The 19,525-nt window shown below is 37.1% G+C and overlaps 2 protein-coding genes across 4 annotated transcripts in view; one reads left to right on the plus strand and one right to left on the minus strand.

Moving 5' to 3' along the window:
• The window catches only part of pudp (pseudouridine 5'-phosphatase), a 362,626-nt gene that overhangs the window by 109,463 nt on the left and 233,638 nt on the right, over positions 1 to 19,525 (plus strand). The window lies entirely within an intron of this gene.
• pnpla4 (patatin-like phospholipase domain containing 4) lies at positions 1,093 to 10,172 on the minus strand. Of its 3 annotated transcripts, none has more exons than XM_079615741.1 (8): positions 10,046 to 10,172; positions 9,605 to 9,786; positions 8,843 to 8,937; positions 5,382 to 5,517; positions 4,385 to 4,450; positions 3,153 to 3,305; positions 2,037 to 3,025; positions 1,093 to 1,368 (listed from the first exon to the last, which is right to left on the minus strand). In XM_079615741.1, exons 1-7 carry the CDS (start codon positions 10,152 to 10,154, stop codon positions 2,894 to 2,896), a joined length of 873 nt encoding a protein of 290 aa, XP_079471867.1. In that variant the 5' UTR covers positions 10,155 to 10,172; the 3' UTR covers positions 1,093 to 1,368; positions 2,037 to 2,893. The 3 variants fall into 3 exon arrangements, with proteins under 3 accessions (XP_079471867.1, XP_079471868.1, XP_079471869.1); XM_079615742.1 differs by having other exon boundaries at positions 1,093 to 1,385; positions 2,025 to 3,025; XM_079615743.1 differs by lacking the exon at positions 4,385 to 4,450.

The raw sequence follows: 19,525 nt of genomic DNA on the forward strand, positions 1-19,525 counted from the left end.
TTTTTTATTCAACTTCACAAGGCTAAAAGTGCCCGTAGTTGAAGAAACGCCCATATACTAGAGTCCCTAATCATGCAGATTTTGACTAATTGCTCTTGGTAGTAGCCTACTGTAAAGTAAGAGACATTTCCCATACCCCGGGAATGTAATTTTCTTAGAATTAATAAACTATTAACATGGAGGGTGCTTTCACACTAGCACTTTTGGTGCGCACCCGGGTTCGACTGACGTCAGAGTTTGGTTCGTTTGGATGATGTGAACGCTGTCTTCCGAACTCGGGAACTCCGATTAAAAAGGGTGGTCTGGGGTACGGTTCATGTGAACTCCAGTACGGTTCGCTGCTGATATGAACGCAATTGTATCAAATCGCGTAAATGAACTGCTATTGATGACATATAATGCGGCACAGTCGTCAGTCCACGTGTGTGTGTGTCTCTTACCTTGACGAAAAGTGGGATTGACGCACTGCAAGCAGAAAGATGATTTATGCGTGCCTGTTGCCTCCGGAAAAATTGTCTTCGGCGCGAGCAATTCTATCCATTTTGACGCCTTTTCATTCATAGCTGCGCCGGTTACCAAGCAACACGATTACGTGCCAGCTGCAGCTTGATGACGCAAGCGTACTGTGGTTCTAATACAAATAATGTGAACACAGTCCTTTGGGGGCAGGGGGAGCAATCGAATTCGGGTTCAGAACAGGCAATCGAACCAAGTGTGAAAGCGCCCTGAGTGTTCACGGGACAAACAGGTTATAATCAATTATAACAATTATGGTTGATTATTATTAATATTTATTTAGAGCTAATTTGCTACACTTGTCAAAAAATTCAACTCTTTTAATTATATTAATATTCTAATGTTTTCGATGTTTAAAGAAATCTCAGAGCTTAACAAATCAAATTAATACAGATTTGATTTGTCAGTAAATAATGCAAATCCCTGAGTCAGGGGTTTCTCCTTAGAGTGTCTTTGAGAGGTGTCAGATTCACTTTCAGGTCGTGAATGCATTCTAATTACATTATAAATGCAGCTATTCAAAGACACATCCCACCGGAGTTAATTGCACAAATAAATTCACACACAGAGACAAAGTACATTGAAATGCCATATTATTTAACATAACTTTCATTTTAACATTCATTTAAACAATACTTTAATTTAAACAATCATTCACGATTACCAGGTACTATTTAAAAAACGCTGGTTCAGCACTGAGGGCAAAACATATGGGGGTCTTATTATAAATAATAGATCAACCCATATGAACATGTGCATCATTTAAAGACTGATGTAAATTACCCATGCTGCCACGAAGCTATACACTGAATAATCCATTTTTATCAAGCTAATGGTGCTCCGCTTATAGAGCTGGTAAGTCCCGCCCCCTCCGTAAAACCCCGCTGGACCTCAAAGTTGAAAAACCGTCAATGCAAGTGAATGGGAGAAAATAATTATTTTCTGGTCCCGTTTGAATTGTGCCATGAATGTGAACATATGTTGTCTGTGAATTTTTTATATAATCTTTCATGTTACAAGTTTGACAGTATATGGTATGATTCTTCGGCTAGCAGTTGTGGAAAAGACATAACGAGAAAGACTACATGTCGCCTATGTGACGTCACCCCATAAAGTTGACTTACCCGTGGTTTTCGCCAACCTCAACGATTTTTTCCTCTCCCTGAAAGAAGGCGGTGAAGTGCACCAAAGAGACAGCCATGTCTAGCGGGATCCGTGAGCTAGAGCCGTGAGCTAGTGGTGTTGACGTTTCAAACGCGTCGAAAGCAGCGAAGAGTTGTAGTCCACAAAGTGCTCTCACACAAAGTCTACCCGTATCAAACTTCTACCCGCTAAATTGTAGCATTCTTCACACGAAAGATTATATAAAAAATTCACAGACAACATATGTTCACATTCATGGCACAATTCAAACGGGACCAGAAAATAATTATTTTCTCCCATTCACTTGCATTGACGTTTTTTCAACTTTGAGGTCCAGCGGGGTTTTCGGAAGGGGCGGGACTTACCAGCTCTATAACATTGCTCTTGCTTCTAATGAAGACCAATTACAAGTGACGTGATTTCACATAAGCAGTTCTTATCATCTTTTTATCCTTTGACAACACTAACTGCTCTATAAATCAATAAGTAAATACAATTGCTATTTAATTGCAAAAACTTTACTATTTATTTCATATGATTTGATATGCCGTAGTGTGTGTGTGTGTGTGCCAGCGCGAGTCTCTACAACCACATCACAAATACCCACAAGCCTTTGCTAATCCCCAAACCTTCCCCAGAGAGACGTTCTCACAGACAGAAAAATGATCAGAACGCTCTCGCAGAATCAAGTGCAAGTAAACCGATAGTTCTGAGAGGTGAGGAGACTCACGGAGTTCAAACGACCTCTCCTGCGGCTTTACTTCAAAGGCTTGTTCTCCAGTGTTGTCCTCAAGGACCTACAAAAACGCTGCATTGATATGTGCAGCAAGTGCAGGCAAAGGGGTGGCTTGTTGGTCTTGGGATTGACTGAGATTTTAAAGGCCATTATGAACAGATTCCAACAAAAGGAGTTTCAGAAATATTTAAACACTGCGTTTAGTCATTCTTAAAGAACGCTGTAGTGCTCTCATGGCTCTTTACTGAGAGCAGTGGTTTCAAAGCGGTGCAATAGAAATGTACTTTTTATAACAATGATCGTTCAACCTCCTGAAATAATACATGGTGTCTACTTTCATTCTCAAGATGAAAAGCACACTAAAATGCATCGTCAAAGTATGATTATTACACTGAACATAATATTGCACGCCACAAATGAACTGCTAGGAAAATTGTCTGGGTGTCAATACATTTTAGACATTCAAGGTGTTAAAAGTGCTAGAAAGGAGACAATCAGTTATTGCATCCATCCATCTTTCTTTAAAAAGTGAACAGCATCCTGGTATCCCTCTTGATCCAGTGCCTTGAGCCTGGGTAATGAGGGAGGAAACAGGGCCTGGTTCAGCCTTATGATGTTATCCTTGGAGAACTAAGGGTGGAAAACGATTGAAATTTCAAAACTTGTCAGGTTATGACATAACAGTTTGGAAGGAGATTTATATTTATTCATGGTAAATGGTATTGGTATTAATGGCTTATTAATGGTAAAAACTTACCACAATGCTCATGTTGGCCAATCTGAGGTGAAGCTTACTTATGCCCTTATGTGCTGGGGAAATATCCTGGGGGCCGCTAAATGGTGACACTGTTATTGTGCGTCCCACAGGAAGAACAGGAAGACTGTCTGTGAATCCACCATCCATCCATTTCTGAGGAAATCAACATTCTTAAATAACATATACACTTATGCTCTCACTCTCTTTTTTGTGCAAACTGTGATATATTTTTCCTCTAATAAATATAACGTTCAAAACAGTCTTTTCTTTGAAATAGAAATATGTTCTAACATTATAAAGTTTTTACTGACACTTTTAATCAATTATTAAAATTGATTAAATATTTTAATGATTAATATTAAATTGAACAACATGCTTACAAGCAAATTAATCACACTGTATATCAATATTATTTGCTCCGAAAAGGCCAAATAATAAAGATAATTACATTACATTGTTGTGAGATAAGCAAATAACAGAATATATATATATTGCAAAAAATGGCTTTAGTAGTCTATATTACTATTTTATTGAACAAGACTATCGGTGGCCATCAACCTTCAGTATGAATTTTACTTGGCATGCAGCTTTTAGTACAGTATTTTATTAAGTTCATAACGATTGTAGGTTAATGGGTTTTAAAGGGCATATTATTTGCTTATACAAATTGCCATTTGCTTACATTACAATATTTAGTGTCCCCTTCAATGGACTGGACAGATGTGTACAACTTTCAGAATGCATTATTTTTTGTTAAAGTAAAAAAAAGAGGAGGAGGGGGGTGGTTGGTGACTGCATTCTTTTTAACCTTTCTGATTTAATAATTCACACAACAGAGAGTTAAAGGTGTTTAACACATTTAACACAAAGCTTTGTTTAAATTGTACGACAGCATTACAGAACATCAATATACAATTTCTGTATGCCACTTCAAAGATATTAATTTCTGTCTAGAGTGCAAGTCTTCATTATGTTATTATACAGTCATACAACTTGATGCTTTCCCATGACACACTTGCACTTCACCAATGCAACTTAATAATTGCTTTGGCTGAAAATTCCACCACATTTGGCTGCTAATGTAGTTTTATCAGACCTCTGTCAGTGTAGGGGGCAAGCAGAACCAAAGAGTTGGTTTGCTCATTCATCTAAATGAAAACTAAATATCAGCTCTCAGCAGAGTCACAGACAGTCTTGGAGCCAAGAGAGCTGGTTGTATAAGACACCATTACCTGCCCTTGGAACTCCACTGGCTTCACTCCAGCATAGACAGGCACAAAGCAGCTGGCCAAGAGCACCTTTTAAAACAATACCGTCATAATACATCAATACAATGGACAGAGGAATAGAAGGTTTTAAGTCTAAATGATTTATAAGAGTGCCCGTGATAAAGATACATGTGTGGGAACTTGCAGTTTACACACTGCAGTAAAAAAAAGAAGATTTTTCTTACACCTTGAATACAGGTACACATCTTATTACTGCCAAAAAAAAAAAAAAAGGTTTTACACTACCGTCCAAAAGATCTTTAAAAAGTTTTAGAAAGCTTCTCATTCTCAGCAAATCTGCATTTATTTGATTCAAAATAAAGTTTAAAAATTTTTTTTAGGCCCATTATAAACAGCAGTGATGCTTAATAGTTTTGTGAAAACCATGATATTTTTTTTCCAGATTTCATTGATGAATAGTTCAAATTTTCATTATCATACTGGCTCCAAATGTTTGATATATCTATATAATTAATATACATATATATATGTATGTATGTATACAATTATTATATCTTTTTTAATAACTAATAAAAAAACATGCTTCAAAGCATCACCCTAACATTTTTGACAATGCACCCTAAACAATTCAAAATTAATTTTATATACATGTATAAGTAATTTTATTAATGATCTGCAGTTGTTTTGATAATTTTGTTTGTATTAATAGTAAAAAAATTTTTTTTATTGCATCATTGACCCTCAAATAAAAAGAAAAGATGCCAGAAAAGACAGTTTATATCATTATGTTAGATGGACTACTGAAGCACCAGAGCAATTTGTTCACAATTTCAGATGGGAATGAATTAATGAACTCAGCAGCAATTTTCCACAGCAGTAACTCAAGTGACGGCACTTACGATGTGTCTAATTGAATATGCAAGTTCCCTTTGGGTTGTGGGCATCACTCGGGTAGTTGAAAGATAAATCATTGTCCATTGACCTCAGGCATCATGAATACCTTAATTAGATCTTCCCTTGAGGTGAAGCTGGACACCATGCTGTTCTTGTATGTCTTTGAGTGTGTTATTGAAACATGGAGGCGATCATTGGCTAACTGGTGGGCATTGGGTGGGAGAATCTCTTCGATGCCCTCCCTAGAGGAAAACCAAAGGACAGATGCTCATTTGTTGTGTTGGCATAATTAACAACCTCAGTGAAATCCATTTTTCCCTCAACATCATATCGTAATTACACAATCTGTTGGCTGAACCACAGAGGTAACGGAGGAGAAATAAGGAAAGAAAAATCCGCTCAGGGTTCCATTTTAAGGATATTTCATCAAAATGAAGCCTGCTATCCGCTCCAAGCGGTACGTCAAGATTATCAGAAGCCCTCAGAGGTTTGTGCACATCACAGATATTATTCCCTTCAACAGAAAGAGAGAGAAAAAAAGTCCACCGTTTCATATGCCAGCATCATATCTGCGATTTCACAAGTAGCACTGAGGAGGTGACACATTTCTGCATCGGAACGGCACTATCTACAGACCATTCAAACCTCATTCTACTGGAGCCAGGAAGTTCTTTTTTCCGAAGATCACCACAGCTGTGCGAGGCTAAATTTCTATATATATATATATATATATATATATATATAATTCATGTATGTGTGAAACGAATGTGTTTTTGGAAAGCAAGGTCAAGGTATTTCTTAAGCTCTCTCAGTGTCTCTCAAATTAATTTGCACAAACACTTTTCAGTTAATATTGGAAATGATGTTTAATACACCTAATCAAACAAAAACGCAATGTGGTCTAATCATCCGCTTACATTTGAAACTCTCTTAAGAAAATTACTGTAATAAAGAAGGATATTTTCAATGGAGCTTGTGCATCTTGTTAAAAAGAGATTGTACTCACTGATTAGTGATCTTGGAACTTTTTTTTACATTGGAAGCATTCTTTCATCTAATTTTTTTTTGGGAATGTATGTTAATAAAGGGAGGACTAACATCATAATAATGTATAGTATAGTCTATGTATAAATAATGCAATGTCATTACAGTCCCCAATACAATACTAGTCCAAACTAAGAGTGTATGTTTAGTTTGAAGGACTCTGCGAACAGCAAAGGGAAAAAGTGAATCTTGATGCGACACTTCGTTGGAGGTGGCTAGGGAAATTTACCCACCTATCATCGTGCACACCAGTACTGCAATAGTGAAAAGAAGGTGAGGCTCCAGCATTATTAATGAGTTTAAAGGCGCTTTTCCACTGCATGGTTCGGCTCGGTACGGTTCAACACGGCGCGGAACGGTTCGGCTCGCTTCGCTTTTCCACTGCGTGGTACGACTCAACTCGGTACGGCATGGTTCGGTTCGCTTTAGCTCAGTTGCTTTTCCACTGCAGTTAGTACCGCTTCAAGTGGGTGGGACTGATCGTTATTGTAGGTCCGGTGGTAGCCGTGTGCGGCTAAGAGCTGTGCTACTTCCGCTCCTCGGCAACCAACGAGAGGAACGTCTGCACCTCGTCCACTGACCACGATTCAGCCATTTCTTGTTTGATTTTTTTTGTACTTTTTTTTGTCAAGTAAAAACTCTAAAAACAGGTGCTACCGCGTTGGCTGTTGTCTGGCTATTTAAATATAGCGGGTTTAGTGTCTCGTGTCGCAAATACAATGACGCTGAAGTGACGATTCTGTCTGACCAATCAGTGATCTGCAGTGTTTTCACGTCACATTTAGTATCGGTACGGTACGCTTGGAACCTCAACAGAGGTGGTACCATTTAAAGCGAGCCGAAGCGAGCCGTGCCGTACCGTACCATGCAGTGGAAATGCGCCATAAGTGAGCCGTACCGAACCGAGCCGTACCGTACCATGCAGTGGAAAAGCGTCAAAGCGTGCCGTGACGTACCGAACCGTACCATGCAGTGGAAAAGCGCCATAATTAGTCCCAGGTGTGATTTGTATGTGGTTGTTTGTGGGAATAAATGATCAGAGTTACATTTATTTTCATACTGAAACAGACATTTATCATACAGTTGGCACTTTAAAATATGACAATTTATATTAATTAAATTAATAAATGTATATTTAAATAAATACACATGTAGGCTACATTAAATGAAAGTATTGTAATTTATACTGCATTTATTTACAGAAGGATATCATATTATATCTCAACCTCCTCTAATATGCACGACTCAAGTGTCATATGGCTAATGACATTGCAGGATGTTCAAAATTAATGCATTTTGTCAAGTGAAAAGAACTTCAACAGATATCCCATTCTCAGAGAGAAGGGAGCCGTGAACACTGCGTAGGGACCCTAATGATCAGAATGCAGAATGGAGCTTACAAGCTTCAAAAAGAATGCAAAAGCACCCTACAAGTACCATACAAGTGATCTATGACTTCAGGGCTATAATCCAAGTCTTTGATAGCTTTGTGTATGAAACAAACCAAAATCGTTATTTAATTCAGTAAACAATTAATTACTTCAAATGGATTATTGAGTCTCAAGAAACTGTTTGAGTGCGATTTGTGAATGAATCGTTCAAACCAATTTTGTGTTCCAGATAAACAGATTGAAAGGCACAGACTCAAGCAAAAGGTTAACTAATGTGTATTTTGTGAAAATATAACTTCATATAAGCTACAATTATATCTACAACTTTTGATACATTATGGTGTTTTTATCATACTTTTTGACACTGTAGTCCCCAACTTTAATTACATACACTGAACAGTACATTATTTAAAAAAATCGTCATGACTTTGACTGAAGGTCATATATTTGTTGTTCATAATGTTGACTAAATGAAATCATTTTTGTATTGGGTTGAACTATAGCGAACTCTCTCCTCCAGCTTTTCTTGTCCACCAAATTATTTTGAATTAACTTTAGTTTCTACTTGTATTTATTTTCTTTCTACACATTCTTAGTTGATATGCTGAAATGATACATTTGTGAGATTAAATCAGTTTCTATAATAATAAGAAAGAACGACACCCACTCTTTTCAGCAATAATACTTCCACTGTAAAAAACAATATGGCTCTTACTGATGTTTCACAGTAACTGAAAAAGTCTCCACAATGTCAATTTGAAGAAATTGGACACCTTTTATTTTACAAATGCATTTTATTTAAAACACTGCAATGGCATCAGAGAAAAACATAAAAGCATAACAACAATAGCAAATAAAAGAGACTTTCTGCCATTTCAGTGCAGGGTAATTTTGATTCAGCCTCAGTACTATTGCAATATTCTAACACCATTTTGAATTTTAATTCGATTTGAAATGAGGTGAATATAGTTGAGAGAAAGAAACAGCTGAGTAGGATATCTCACCAAGACAGCCTTTCTGATTAAAATTCTGCATGCAGGAAAAAAGGTTGCAAAAAACCCTCTGGGGTTAATTTCAACCTAGTGAATCATTTTCGTTCGATCAAAAAATTATGTCTGAGAGCCGCATTTACCTCAGTTCAAGCATGAAGTCATATCCTGGCGTCACAGCTCCAAATCTCTGACTTCTCACATTACTGGCAAACCTGTAGGTGAATTCCTTACAATGCTGTAAGAAAACACAAAGTCAGAACATATAGGTAAAGAGCTCAGTCAGTTACATGCTTGAGCCTTGGTGATGCAACTGTAAGAAATATGTGGTTTCTACAGATATGTTGGCTTGACAGGGAACACATCAATCACTTTCAAGTCTAAGGTCAGTCAGTCGGTTTTCCCAAGCACAATGAGGGACACTGCTGATATGCAGTCCCTTTTGAGCTCTGTTACTTAAAATAAATAAATGAAATAAAAATAATGGATTTGTCTGCATTTTGGTTTCTCGAAAGGGTACAACAGACATTCAGAAATATTTTAGTGAAGCTCAGGCACTTAAACCTCATTAAATATAGCTTGAACTTCACAAATGCAACTTCATAATTGCTTTGGCTGAAAAAAGCTTTAACGATGAAGAACAATGCTATGACATTTTTGTATAATAGTGATGCATGTAGTTGTATACCACAAAACATCAGAGAATTCATAAAATATATTGCCAATACTTCTTTGTGCCTTTGATAATTTAAGAGCTCTTTTTTTTTTGGATAAGGTTGGGAATAAGAAAAGCTGCATATTTCTAAATGTAAATGAACGTTGCACTCCATTTTTAACACATTTGACTAGTTTGTTGACCAGAATATCACTGTAACATGCTCTGGGTTGTAGCTGAATATCTTTACCTGTAGTTTATCAGGAGCAGTGATCATCACAGTGGCCACTAAAGCACCAGCTGAAGCTCCAGCGCAGGCTTTTAAAGAGGACAGCAGCTTATCTCCGTGTCTCAGTAACGCCTCTGTTACGCCGAGATGATATGCTCCTAAAAACCCAGCCGCAGCAAATGATAAATTCACCACCGTCATACCTGTGTTCAAAAGAAAGAGGCATTTTCATTTTAAAGATTCATATTAAAAGTATGTGTGTTGTTTGGTTTGGAGAGTAGGCTATTGATAGATATAGCACTACACATGTCAGTCCATGTGTAAGTTAAGTCTGTGAGACCAACCAACATATAGTAGCCTATGTATGATGAACGATCTTCATCACATGTCAGATGTGATAAACTAAAGCCATTCAGTAAGGTATCAAATATATGCCTACTTAAATCATTTAACGTTACTTACTTTTCACATATCGCACAACAGTACTTTCATAGGACGAGTTTTGTTTGACAACATAGCACAGCGCATGCGCACCCAGCATCCGCGCTTTATGTTTCAAAATAAAAGTCATTCGTTAAGTAACGTAGTGTCAGCCGGTCATTTTAAGGCTGATTACCTACGGTACTGACATTGGGAATTTTCACACCAGGGCTTGATAACGTTTAGTTATTTTGTAATAAATAATCTTTTTTGTTGTTGTTGTTGAATGATTCATAAACAATAATTAAATATAATAAATTGTAGCGGTTTATATTTAAATATGTAAATAATAGGCTACTCTATTCAGGAACTGTATCTGCAATTACTCAGGGTTGTTAAAAAAAATGGGGTTCTAAGATTTTTAAAAATGTTTTTGAAAAAAGTATATACTCACCAAGGCTGCATTTATTTGATCCATAATTCAGTTAAAACAGTAGGCCTAATTTGTGAAACATTGCCATTTAAAATAACTGTTTTATATATTTTAAAAAGTAAAATCTTCAGTAGTCAGTGTCAAATGACACTTGCTGTTTGAGTTTATGTTAAGGATTGATGAATAAAAAAACAAAATCTAAATATATATATTTTTTATGAAATATAACTCTCTTGTGACAAATGTCCGTACTGTCACTTTTGATCAATTTAATCCATCATTGCGGAATACTTTTTTTTTTTTTTTAAGAACATACTGATCCCAAAGTTTTTCCCATTGTTCTCTCATTTGAAAAGTTTGTTTTTGTCTGAATTTTACATCTGAATGTTTAACATTCATGAATATTTGGTCAATTTCTGTCAAACTTGCATTGTCGCTCTGTTAGGACACCTGTATTATAATTATAATTATAATAAAAAGAACCCAAGTACGATCCCAATACATATGAGACATAATGGATAAAATGTCATGCAGACAAGTGGAAGACCTAAACAGCCTTCACCAACATTAGAGCAGAGTACATTTAGATTGAGACTAGCATTAATTCATGACTACAAATTACTCCAGTGTCTCTCCCAGCCTTGCAATAAACAGATGTAGTGGTGTGTTATGTAGTGCAACCCGAGATAAAGACATCCCATTAGTTATTAAGAAGCATAACCTTGGCAGAGATTGAGAGGGCCTTTGTGGTTTAATTGTTCTTGCCCTGACTTGATTACCTCTTCATTGCTCAAAATCACTACACAGGCATGCTAGGTGAAGGTGTGTGTGTGTTGGTTCGTTCATTGTCAGCCCGTGTTCGAAATATCCTAGGCCTTGTCCCAGATGCCGCACTTAATGTGGACTTTTGATCTTGTGTCTTTCGACGCATGTGTTCTTCAAGTCCACAATACCACAGGGTGTTTTATTTGAATTTTAGAATGCTGCTCGTGATCTGTGTTGGGGAAGCTGCTTTGCAAATAGCTTATAAATCTAAATCTGTAATCAGAAAAGTAGCTAAATACAAGCTACTTAAGGGGTGAATATGTTTTTAATAAAGATAACATATCACCTATAACCAGTAATATTATTTCCAGTAATATAATTTATAATTTAATTTAAGTAATATCATTTCTAACAGATGCTGTGCCATTTTAATTAAATCACTAGAATAAATTGGCTATCCCAATAATACAATGAGAGACGCGAGACAAAGTGATTCGGTAGAATCAAAGGGCCTGTACAAATACCAAAACTTGCCATCTTGGCCACTTGAGACTGTGTGTATGCAACAGGAAGTAAGTACAAAAGTATTTTACAGGTCTTAAAAACACCAAAGAACAGTGCCCTTAATGAATTGGTGCCCTTTAAAATAAAATAATTTGCAACTGGTTTTTATAATTTAATTATAAGAACCACAATTATAAATAGTAGCGACTACTGAACAGACATATATACGTTTATTTTAAAATGCAAAGTATTGACAATCAAAATATAGCTCTGTAAACACTTGCATTTTTACAACACTTAGGAGTGTGTCCCATCGGGTAATGGAAAGATCTACACACACTTGCGATCTTCGTGCACACTCGAGCACTTGGGCCAAATACAGGAAATACGTCATGTAAGAAGAAAAGTGGTCAAGTGCAAAGTCCGCATTTCCTGGTTCGTTGGTAGCCTATCTGATCCCTGATGGATTTCATCAGTTTTACAGTTTAAATCCAGACAGTGCTACAGTACCAAAATACCCCAAACTTGTAATGTGTAGTGAATAGAGCATTTCAGACCTACACAGGTTCAGGTGCATCTGTTCAGTATGTTTTTGTTTCTTCTGCTGCGGCAGGTGCTCTTTTTGTTGATCCATATCTGCTGTTGCAGATGCTCTCTTTTTTTTTTTTCATATCTGCTGTTGTAGATGTACCTTTTTTGTTGTTCTACTACTGTTGCCTTAATTTTGTTCAACCTAGTTTCACATAATGTTCCTAGTGCCAAGTAAATGCTTCTTACTGTATAGCCTAAACATCCAAACTTTCCCTCAAGTATATGTTCTGCATTTCTAGATTGTGCTGCATGCCGTTAAACCTGTGGAATGAAATGGATGCTCCTGCTCGTGTGGTACTGGAATGGCTTTATTTCAACCATGTGGTTGCACTCCTGTTTCGAACGGCTCATTACAGCAACATGGGGCTGAAAACTGTGCCAACCCCACTGTAGTGCACCGGTGTGCTTCAATCATGGCACCGACCAAGGACACAGGTAAGTTTGTCTGATGCAAGTTGTGTGTTTAAAGTTTGTAAATACACATTGTTGTAATATTGATTCTACACTACTGGTAGATGTTTCTGCACAGTGTATACATCTCATCTACACCTCATCCATATGAAATGTTCACATGGTAATATAAGATTTGTGTGGGTCCCTCAGATATAGCCATACATAGGCTACTGTATACTCCATAATGATGTTTGAAATTCTAGTATTAGACTCACACAACCCACACAGCACATATGCGTATACATTTGTTTCCTTCTATTTTGCAGGGCAGCGGTTGCCTGAAGAGGATGTATACCTGTAATATGACTTGCGTGTTGAATTGACCTGATACTTTCTCACACTTGCAACTGCATTATTTTCTTTTTGTGTTGATCCAGGGGATTCGTCCGGAACCCACAGATGAACTCGTGGTACGAAAGCCGAAGGCGCAAGGACGCAGTAGTGTCAAATCTACTCTTTATTGAGCTAACGCTGGTAAGTATTCATTTATTTACTTACATATTATTTTAGAAAAATAGTAAGGATTTGTTAAAATGAGAACATGCAGATGATGCTTTATATCAGATTAGCTACTCTGTCTCTTGTAAATCATTGGCAGTTATTAACTGATGAATGGTTTCTGTTACTTGTGTTTTTAGAACCCCTTCCTGACCTGACAGTGTTGTCAGTTGGAACCTATGCAACCTTCAGCCACAACCTGGCATTTGCTAAATCTTATGCGGCCTCTCCAACCTGAATAGAGTCCACTAAGGACTCTAAATTTGGACTAGTCCCTCGAGGTTCAGTTATTTCTTATCAGTGCACACCTGTAATACCCCGAGAAATCAATAAGCATCCAGAAGCCCCCTCATTCCCACAACTTCCATTAATTAGTGGCTACACATTAGAACGGCATCTACAGTTTGTCCCCAATTGTCATCAGTTTTATCACATACAGAGTTTAGAACTAACCCGTGAATTGGCAAGCAATCCTTTGTGGAAGGAAGTCCGACAGGCCCGCCTAGATTCGGTGGAGTTTGCAGCATTAGAGGGAAGTCATCTAGTCAGGCTCTGGCAGTCAGGATCATGAAGGGGGTAAGGCAAACACCTGCCATGAAAAGGGGTATTGACCTTGAGCCAGAAGTTATCCATGTGAAGTTTATTGGTGGTTAGGCCAAACTAAAAAAAAAAATCACAAGTATTTCAGGCTAGTGCAAGGCCAGTTAGCAATAACTGGTCTAAAATTATGATTTCATCACATCCACACAAAGTAGAGCGAATTTGACTTGACGAGTCACTGATCAGTGAAATGAAAGATAAACGTGATATATTTTATTTTGCCACATATATGGAAACGTACCTGAAATTAAAGTAACTCTATACATGTTGAAATTAAATTTCATTTTTTAATAATACATGTGCTATGTCATGTTTTAATGCAATAAAATGTAAACCAAACCAATCTAAATCATTCACTGGTAATGAACATTCAATTAACAGTTGAACAAATATATATTATGTTCTTATGCCTATGTTAAGGGTTTCACACTGGGGCATCACCCTTCAGATCCAGAGGGCCTTGGTAGTTGGACATTAAGCAACAAGTTGCCCATAACTGATTGACGGACCCTGAAAGGGTCAAAGGAATGGTTGTGTCCCAGATATGATCCTTTTCATAAAATTGCACTGGTTGCCAGTTGCCGCTTGCATTCAATTCAAGCAATTCAAGGATCTGATGTTTGCCTGCAGAACAACCACTGGATCTGCACCCCATACCTAAACTTAAACCTTACTTCAGACCTAAGTGAACGGCACCTTGTGTTGCCATACCAAAGAGGCAAAAAATGACTTTGACGTACCTTTACCGTGACTGTTCAAATCTGGTGGAATGACCAGCCTATCTCAACCCAAGTCTTTAGCAATTTTCGAGAAACTGCTGAAGGCGCATCTTTTGCCAAGTGCCAAAGTACCAACTAGCCTCTCACTATGGAGGATCCCTTTACCACTCTACAGATAAAGCATTGTGGAAAATTTGCGTATCTACCCCGTAGTGATAAAATAAAATTCTGTATCAAATTTATAGGCAGGACAAGTAGTTTGTTTAGGCTTGGTTTGTAGAGAATTACAAACATGCGCACATATATTCAAACGCACATAACTATATAATTAATTCTTGATGCGCACGTGAGCGCCATCAGCGTTTCTCACAGGTTCGCATTTAAAGTCTGTGTAGAGAGAACGGTGTCGTCTTAGCGGCCCCTAATTTAATAACAAATTATCCTTTCGACGGAAGTTAATCAATCAAAACTAATTTTAGCTGGAAAATAACATTATTCAAGAACCGCTATAAAGCCAAAACAATCTGTTACCTTAAATTATACGTTTATCTCTGTAAAGCAGCTTTGAAACAGTCTACATTGTTAAAAGTGCTATATAAATGAAGATGACTTGACTATTCTATATCTATTTTTTAAAAGACACCTTGCAATGTGTCACTGTGTTAGACTAACTGGGACTAGCAGCATTTGCATTTTGTTGCCTTATTGTTGGTTTGATAGCTTCTATTGCTCTCCTCATTTGTAAGTCACTTTGAATAAAAGCATCTGCTAAATGATTAAATGTGATGTAAATGTAGTTTAGCTGGTAGCATTGCAACTTTTAGCTAATTACTAACCATGAAGACTCCAGGGAAGACTCCATTTTTTGACACGACTGTAGAAATACCTTTATGTTTAAACAAACTGTGAGCACACAACTGGGAAACAGCTACAATTCAATTGTTTGCTAAATATAGACACTATTACTATACTTGGTCGGTTTCACAAATGTATCTGTGATGATGCCTTTCACATTTTTTTTTTTTTTTTTTTTTTGGATAAATGCTTATGGGCATTCCCCCTTATGTCTTTCATTTGTTTGTCTTTCATGTCGAGTTCCTGGGGTGTAATTCCTCCAGTACATTCTTAAGTCAGCACTTATTTCTCACAGACCCAAAACAATGCTCATTCTGCTGTGGCTGCTTATTGGGGTGTCAGCACAAGTTTCTTGCTCCTTTACTTCGGTTTATGGTTACATATAATGTGCTGAAGATAAGTTATGGCTCAGGAGAGAATAATAAAACTGGCAAGTGTGTGTATGTGCCTGTTAGCATGTCTCTGTGTATGTTTTCCAGATATAAAGCACAGATGAGCATGAATGTGTGATTATTAAATGAAAAGGGACAGCAAACACTTCTTCAAGGTCTTGAACGAGGCTTTGAAATCTGACCAGCATGTTGTTAAATTCCTTTTAGTGGCAAATCTGTCCTATAATGAAAACAGTGTGTGTATATAATACACAAACATTTTTATTTTATATCTATTTAATGTAAAAAAAAGTTATGTTCTCACATTTATTGGCAGAGCTGCTGAAACAGTCCAATGACATTGGGACTTTACACTGTTTGTATCACTCCTCTTGTCTGTGTTTGTTCTAGTCAGGCTGTCAGTCTGTTTACTTTAGTGTTAAGTGTTTTTTTTCCATTGCACCAGTAGGTAGCAACAAATGGTAGGGCTTTAAAAAAGGGTGTTTTTTAATCGGAAGCCTGCATACTTGACTGCTACATCATCAAGCTCCCTTGAATACCATCACGATCTAAATGATCTTTAAAAGGCAGCCTTTGTTTCTTGTTATTAATTTGCCATATTTTGTATCCTTTGCGTTCTCCAATTACCAACAATCATTGGCACACATTCAAATTCACAAAAAAATTATTGATGAAAAACGAGTCAACACTATCTTATTTCATTATGAAATGCAACACATACATTTGTGTATTTTGTACAATATTTATTTTCTTTTGTTTTGTAAATTAATTACATAATGTACAGTAATTCACTCTGAGGCCACATATGGTTGTTATTTACTATATTGCATTAAAAAACCCCCAGATAATATAAAGGTTTCCAATAAAGAGTAGTAGGTCATGACTACGAGTGCAAAAACATTTAGATGTTGACATGCAGACTTACAGTATACAAGATTGTCTCAATAGCATTCTAGCAGATGATTGTTTGCTGTTGCATCAGCGGCTAATGAGCTGTGGCTCAACATTCCAGTACTGGTAGTGTTTGCTGTAAGAAGCCTGCAGCACACTTTTAGAAACTTCCAACTTCCCCAGCTCCACCTATACAGATCTGCTATAGGGGTTATTTCATGTATATTATACTGTATGTGCAGCAGCAGCAGCAGTGTGTCTTACGCCCGTTTCACACTGCAAGCTTGAGTGGCGCGTGAGCAGTGCATATTTTTTTCAGCGTGCATTCATACCTGGAGCAGGAGCAACGCGTGAGCGTCAAGCAGGATCACGCTCACTTTAAATGAAAGAGCACTGGACAAAATAAATATGATTTCACACAAAAAGTGCTCAAAATGCACATGCACACATATTTAAAGATTTACCCATATAAACTTGTTTTTTAAAGGGTTCTTTAGTCTGCCTTAAAGTATACAGCACGTTCTATATATATTGAAGTATGACTGAAACAACATGATTGGAGCTGTTTTCTTGGTTGTGATTGTTGTTTACTATTTACTTGTGAATGTTGTACACCTCCCCATGTCAACAAACTTTTAAGACTATCAAGTTTGTAAATGAGCAACTTCTAAAAACAAATTTATAGTTGTCTTTGTAAAGAAATTCTCACCTTAGATGTTGATTTGGAGCCGCTGCTCTGAATTTGTACAAAAGCTTCCAGTATGAATACTCTCACGAGTCGTGAAGCTGATGTAAAGCTCAAACTTGCAATGTGAAACGGCCGTTACACGCTTATAGAAGCATGCCTGTGAATGTATTAGCAGTAGCAAGTCTCTGTACTTGCTCTGCAGCAACAGCAGCTCAGCAGATCTATTCCACCAAGACCAAATACATTAACATTGCGATATCCATTACCATCCCAATCTCTCTGAGAGTTGTCATGACAGAAATACAATTTTGTCAAATAGGTCGATTGAAAATAAGCTAATGTGGATTCTAAAAATGTAAAACGTTTGAATAACCATTATTTATTTATTTCAAAAAAAATAATTTAAAAAATAATTAATTTATAAATGGTTCTTAGCTTGCTTTGTCCACGTAGAAAGAAAATGGCATGCTGTTTCCCCACAAAGAAATATACATATATACAGTCTATATATATATATATATACAGTCATGGCCAAAATTGTTGGCACCCCTGGTAAATATGATCAAAACTGGCTGTAAACAATAAATTTGCATTGTTTATCCTTTTGATCTTTCATTAAAAAAAATGCCAAAATTATAACCTTTCATTGAAGCAAGAGAATTGAAAGTGGGGCTAAATCACATTATGAAATAAATGTTTTTCTCCAAAACACGTTGGCCACAATTATTGGCACCCTTTTATTAAATACTTTTTGCAACCTCATTTTGCCAAGAAAACAGCTTTCTCCTATAATGCCTGATGAGTTTGGAGAACACCTGACAAGAGATCAGAGACCATTCCTCCACACAGAATCTCTCCAGATCCTGCAGATTCCCAGATCCATGTTGGTGCTTCTTCTCTTCAGTTCAGCCCACTCATTTTCTATAGGGTTCCGGCCAGGGACTGGGATGGCCATTGCAGATCTTGGTTTTGTGCTCAGTGACCCATTTTTGTTTTGATTCTGATATTTGTTTTTGGATCACTGTCCTGTTGGAAGATCCAAACATGGCCCGTTATAAGATTTCTAGCACAGTCTGTTAGGTTTCAATTTTTTATCTGTTGGTATTTGGTCCAATCCATGATGCCATGTATCTGAACAAGATGTCCAGGACCTCTGGCAGAAAATTAGGCCCACAGCAGTAAAGATACAGCAGAGTATTTCATTTTACACATGGGGTACTTTTTTATCCCTGTGTGCACCAAACCCATCTTAAGTGTTTGCTGCCAAAAAAGCTATTTTTTTGTTTCATCTGACCACCATAGAACCCGTCCCGTTTGAAGTGCCAGTAGTGTCAGGTACTTTTCAAACGTTCTATGGACAGAGGAACCAAAAAAATAGCTTTTTTGGCAGCAAACACTTAAGATGGGTTTGGTGCACACAGGGATAAAAATACCCCATGTGTAAAATGAAATACTCTGCTGTATCTTTACTGCTGTGGGCCTAATTTTCTGCCAGAGGTCCTGGACATCTTGTTCAGATACATGACATCATGGATTGGATCAAATACCAACAGATAAAAAAATCGAAACCTAACAGCCGGGGCTAGAAATCTTATAACGGGCCATGTTTGGATCTTCCAACAGGACAGTGATCCAAAAACAAATATCAAAATCAAAACAAAAATGGGTCACTGAGCACAAAACCAAGATCTGCAATGGCCATCCCAGTCCCTGGCCTGAACCCTATTGAAAATGAGTGGACTGAACTGAAGAGAAGAAGCACCAACATGGATCTGGGAATCTGCAGGATCTGGAGAGATTCTGTATGGAGGAATGGTCTCTGATCTCTTGTCAGGTGTTCTCCAAACTCATCAGGCATTATAGGAGAAAACTCAGAGCTGTTATCTTGGCAAAATGAGGTTGCAAAAAGTATTTAATAAAAGGGTGCCAATAATTGTGGCCAACGTGTTTTGGAGAAAAACATTTATTTCATAATGTGATTTAGCCCCACTTTCAATTCTCTTGCTTCAATGAAAGGTTATAATTTTGGCAATTTTTTGAATGAAAGATCAAAAGGATAAACAATGCAGATTTATTTTTTACAGCCAGTTTTGATCATATTTACCAGGGGTGCCAACAATTTTGGCCATGACT

This window comes from Phoxinus phoxinus (assembly GCF_949152265.1).
Source record: "Phoxinus phoxinus genome assembly, chromosome: 6".
Taxonomy (NCBI): domain Eukaryota; kingdom Metazoa; phylum Chordata; class Actinopteri; order Cypriniformes; family Leuciscidae; genus Phoxinus; species Phoxinus phoxinus.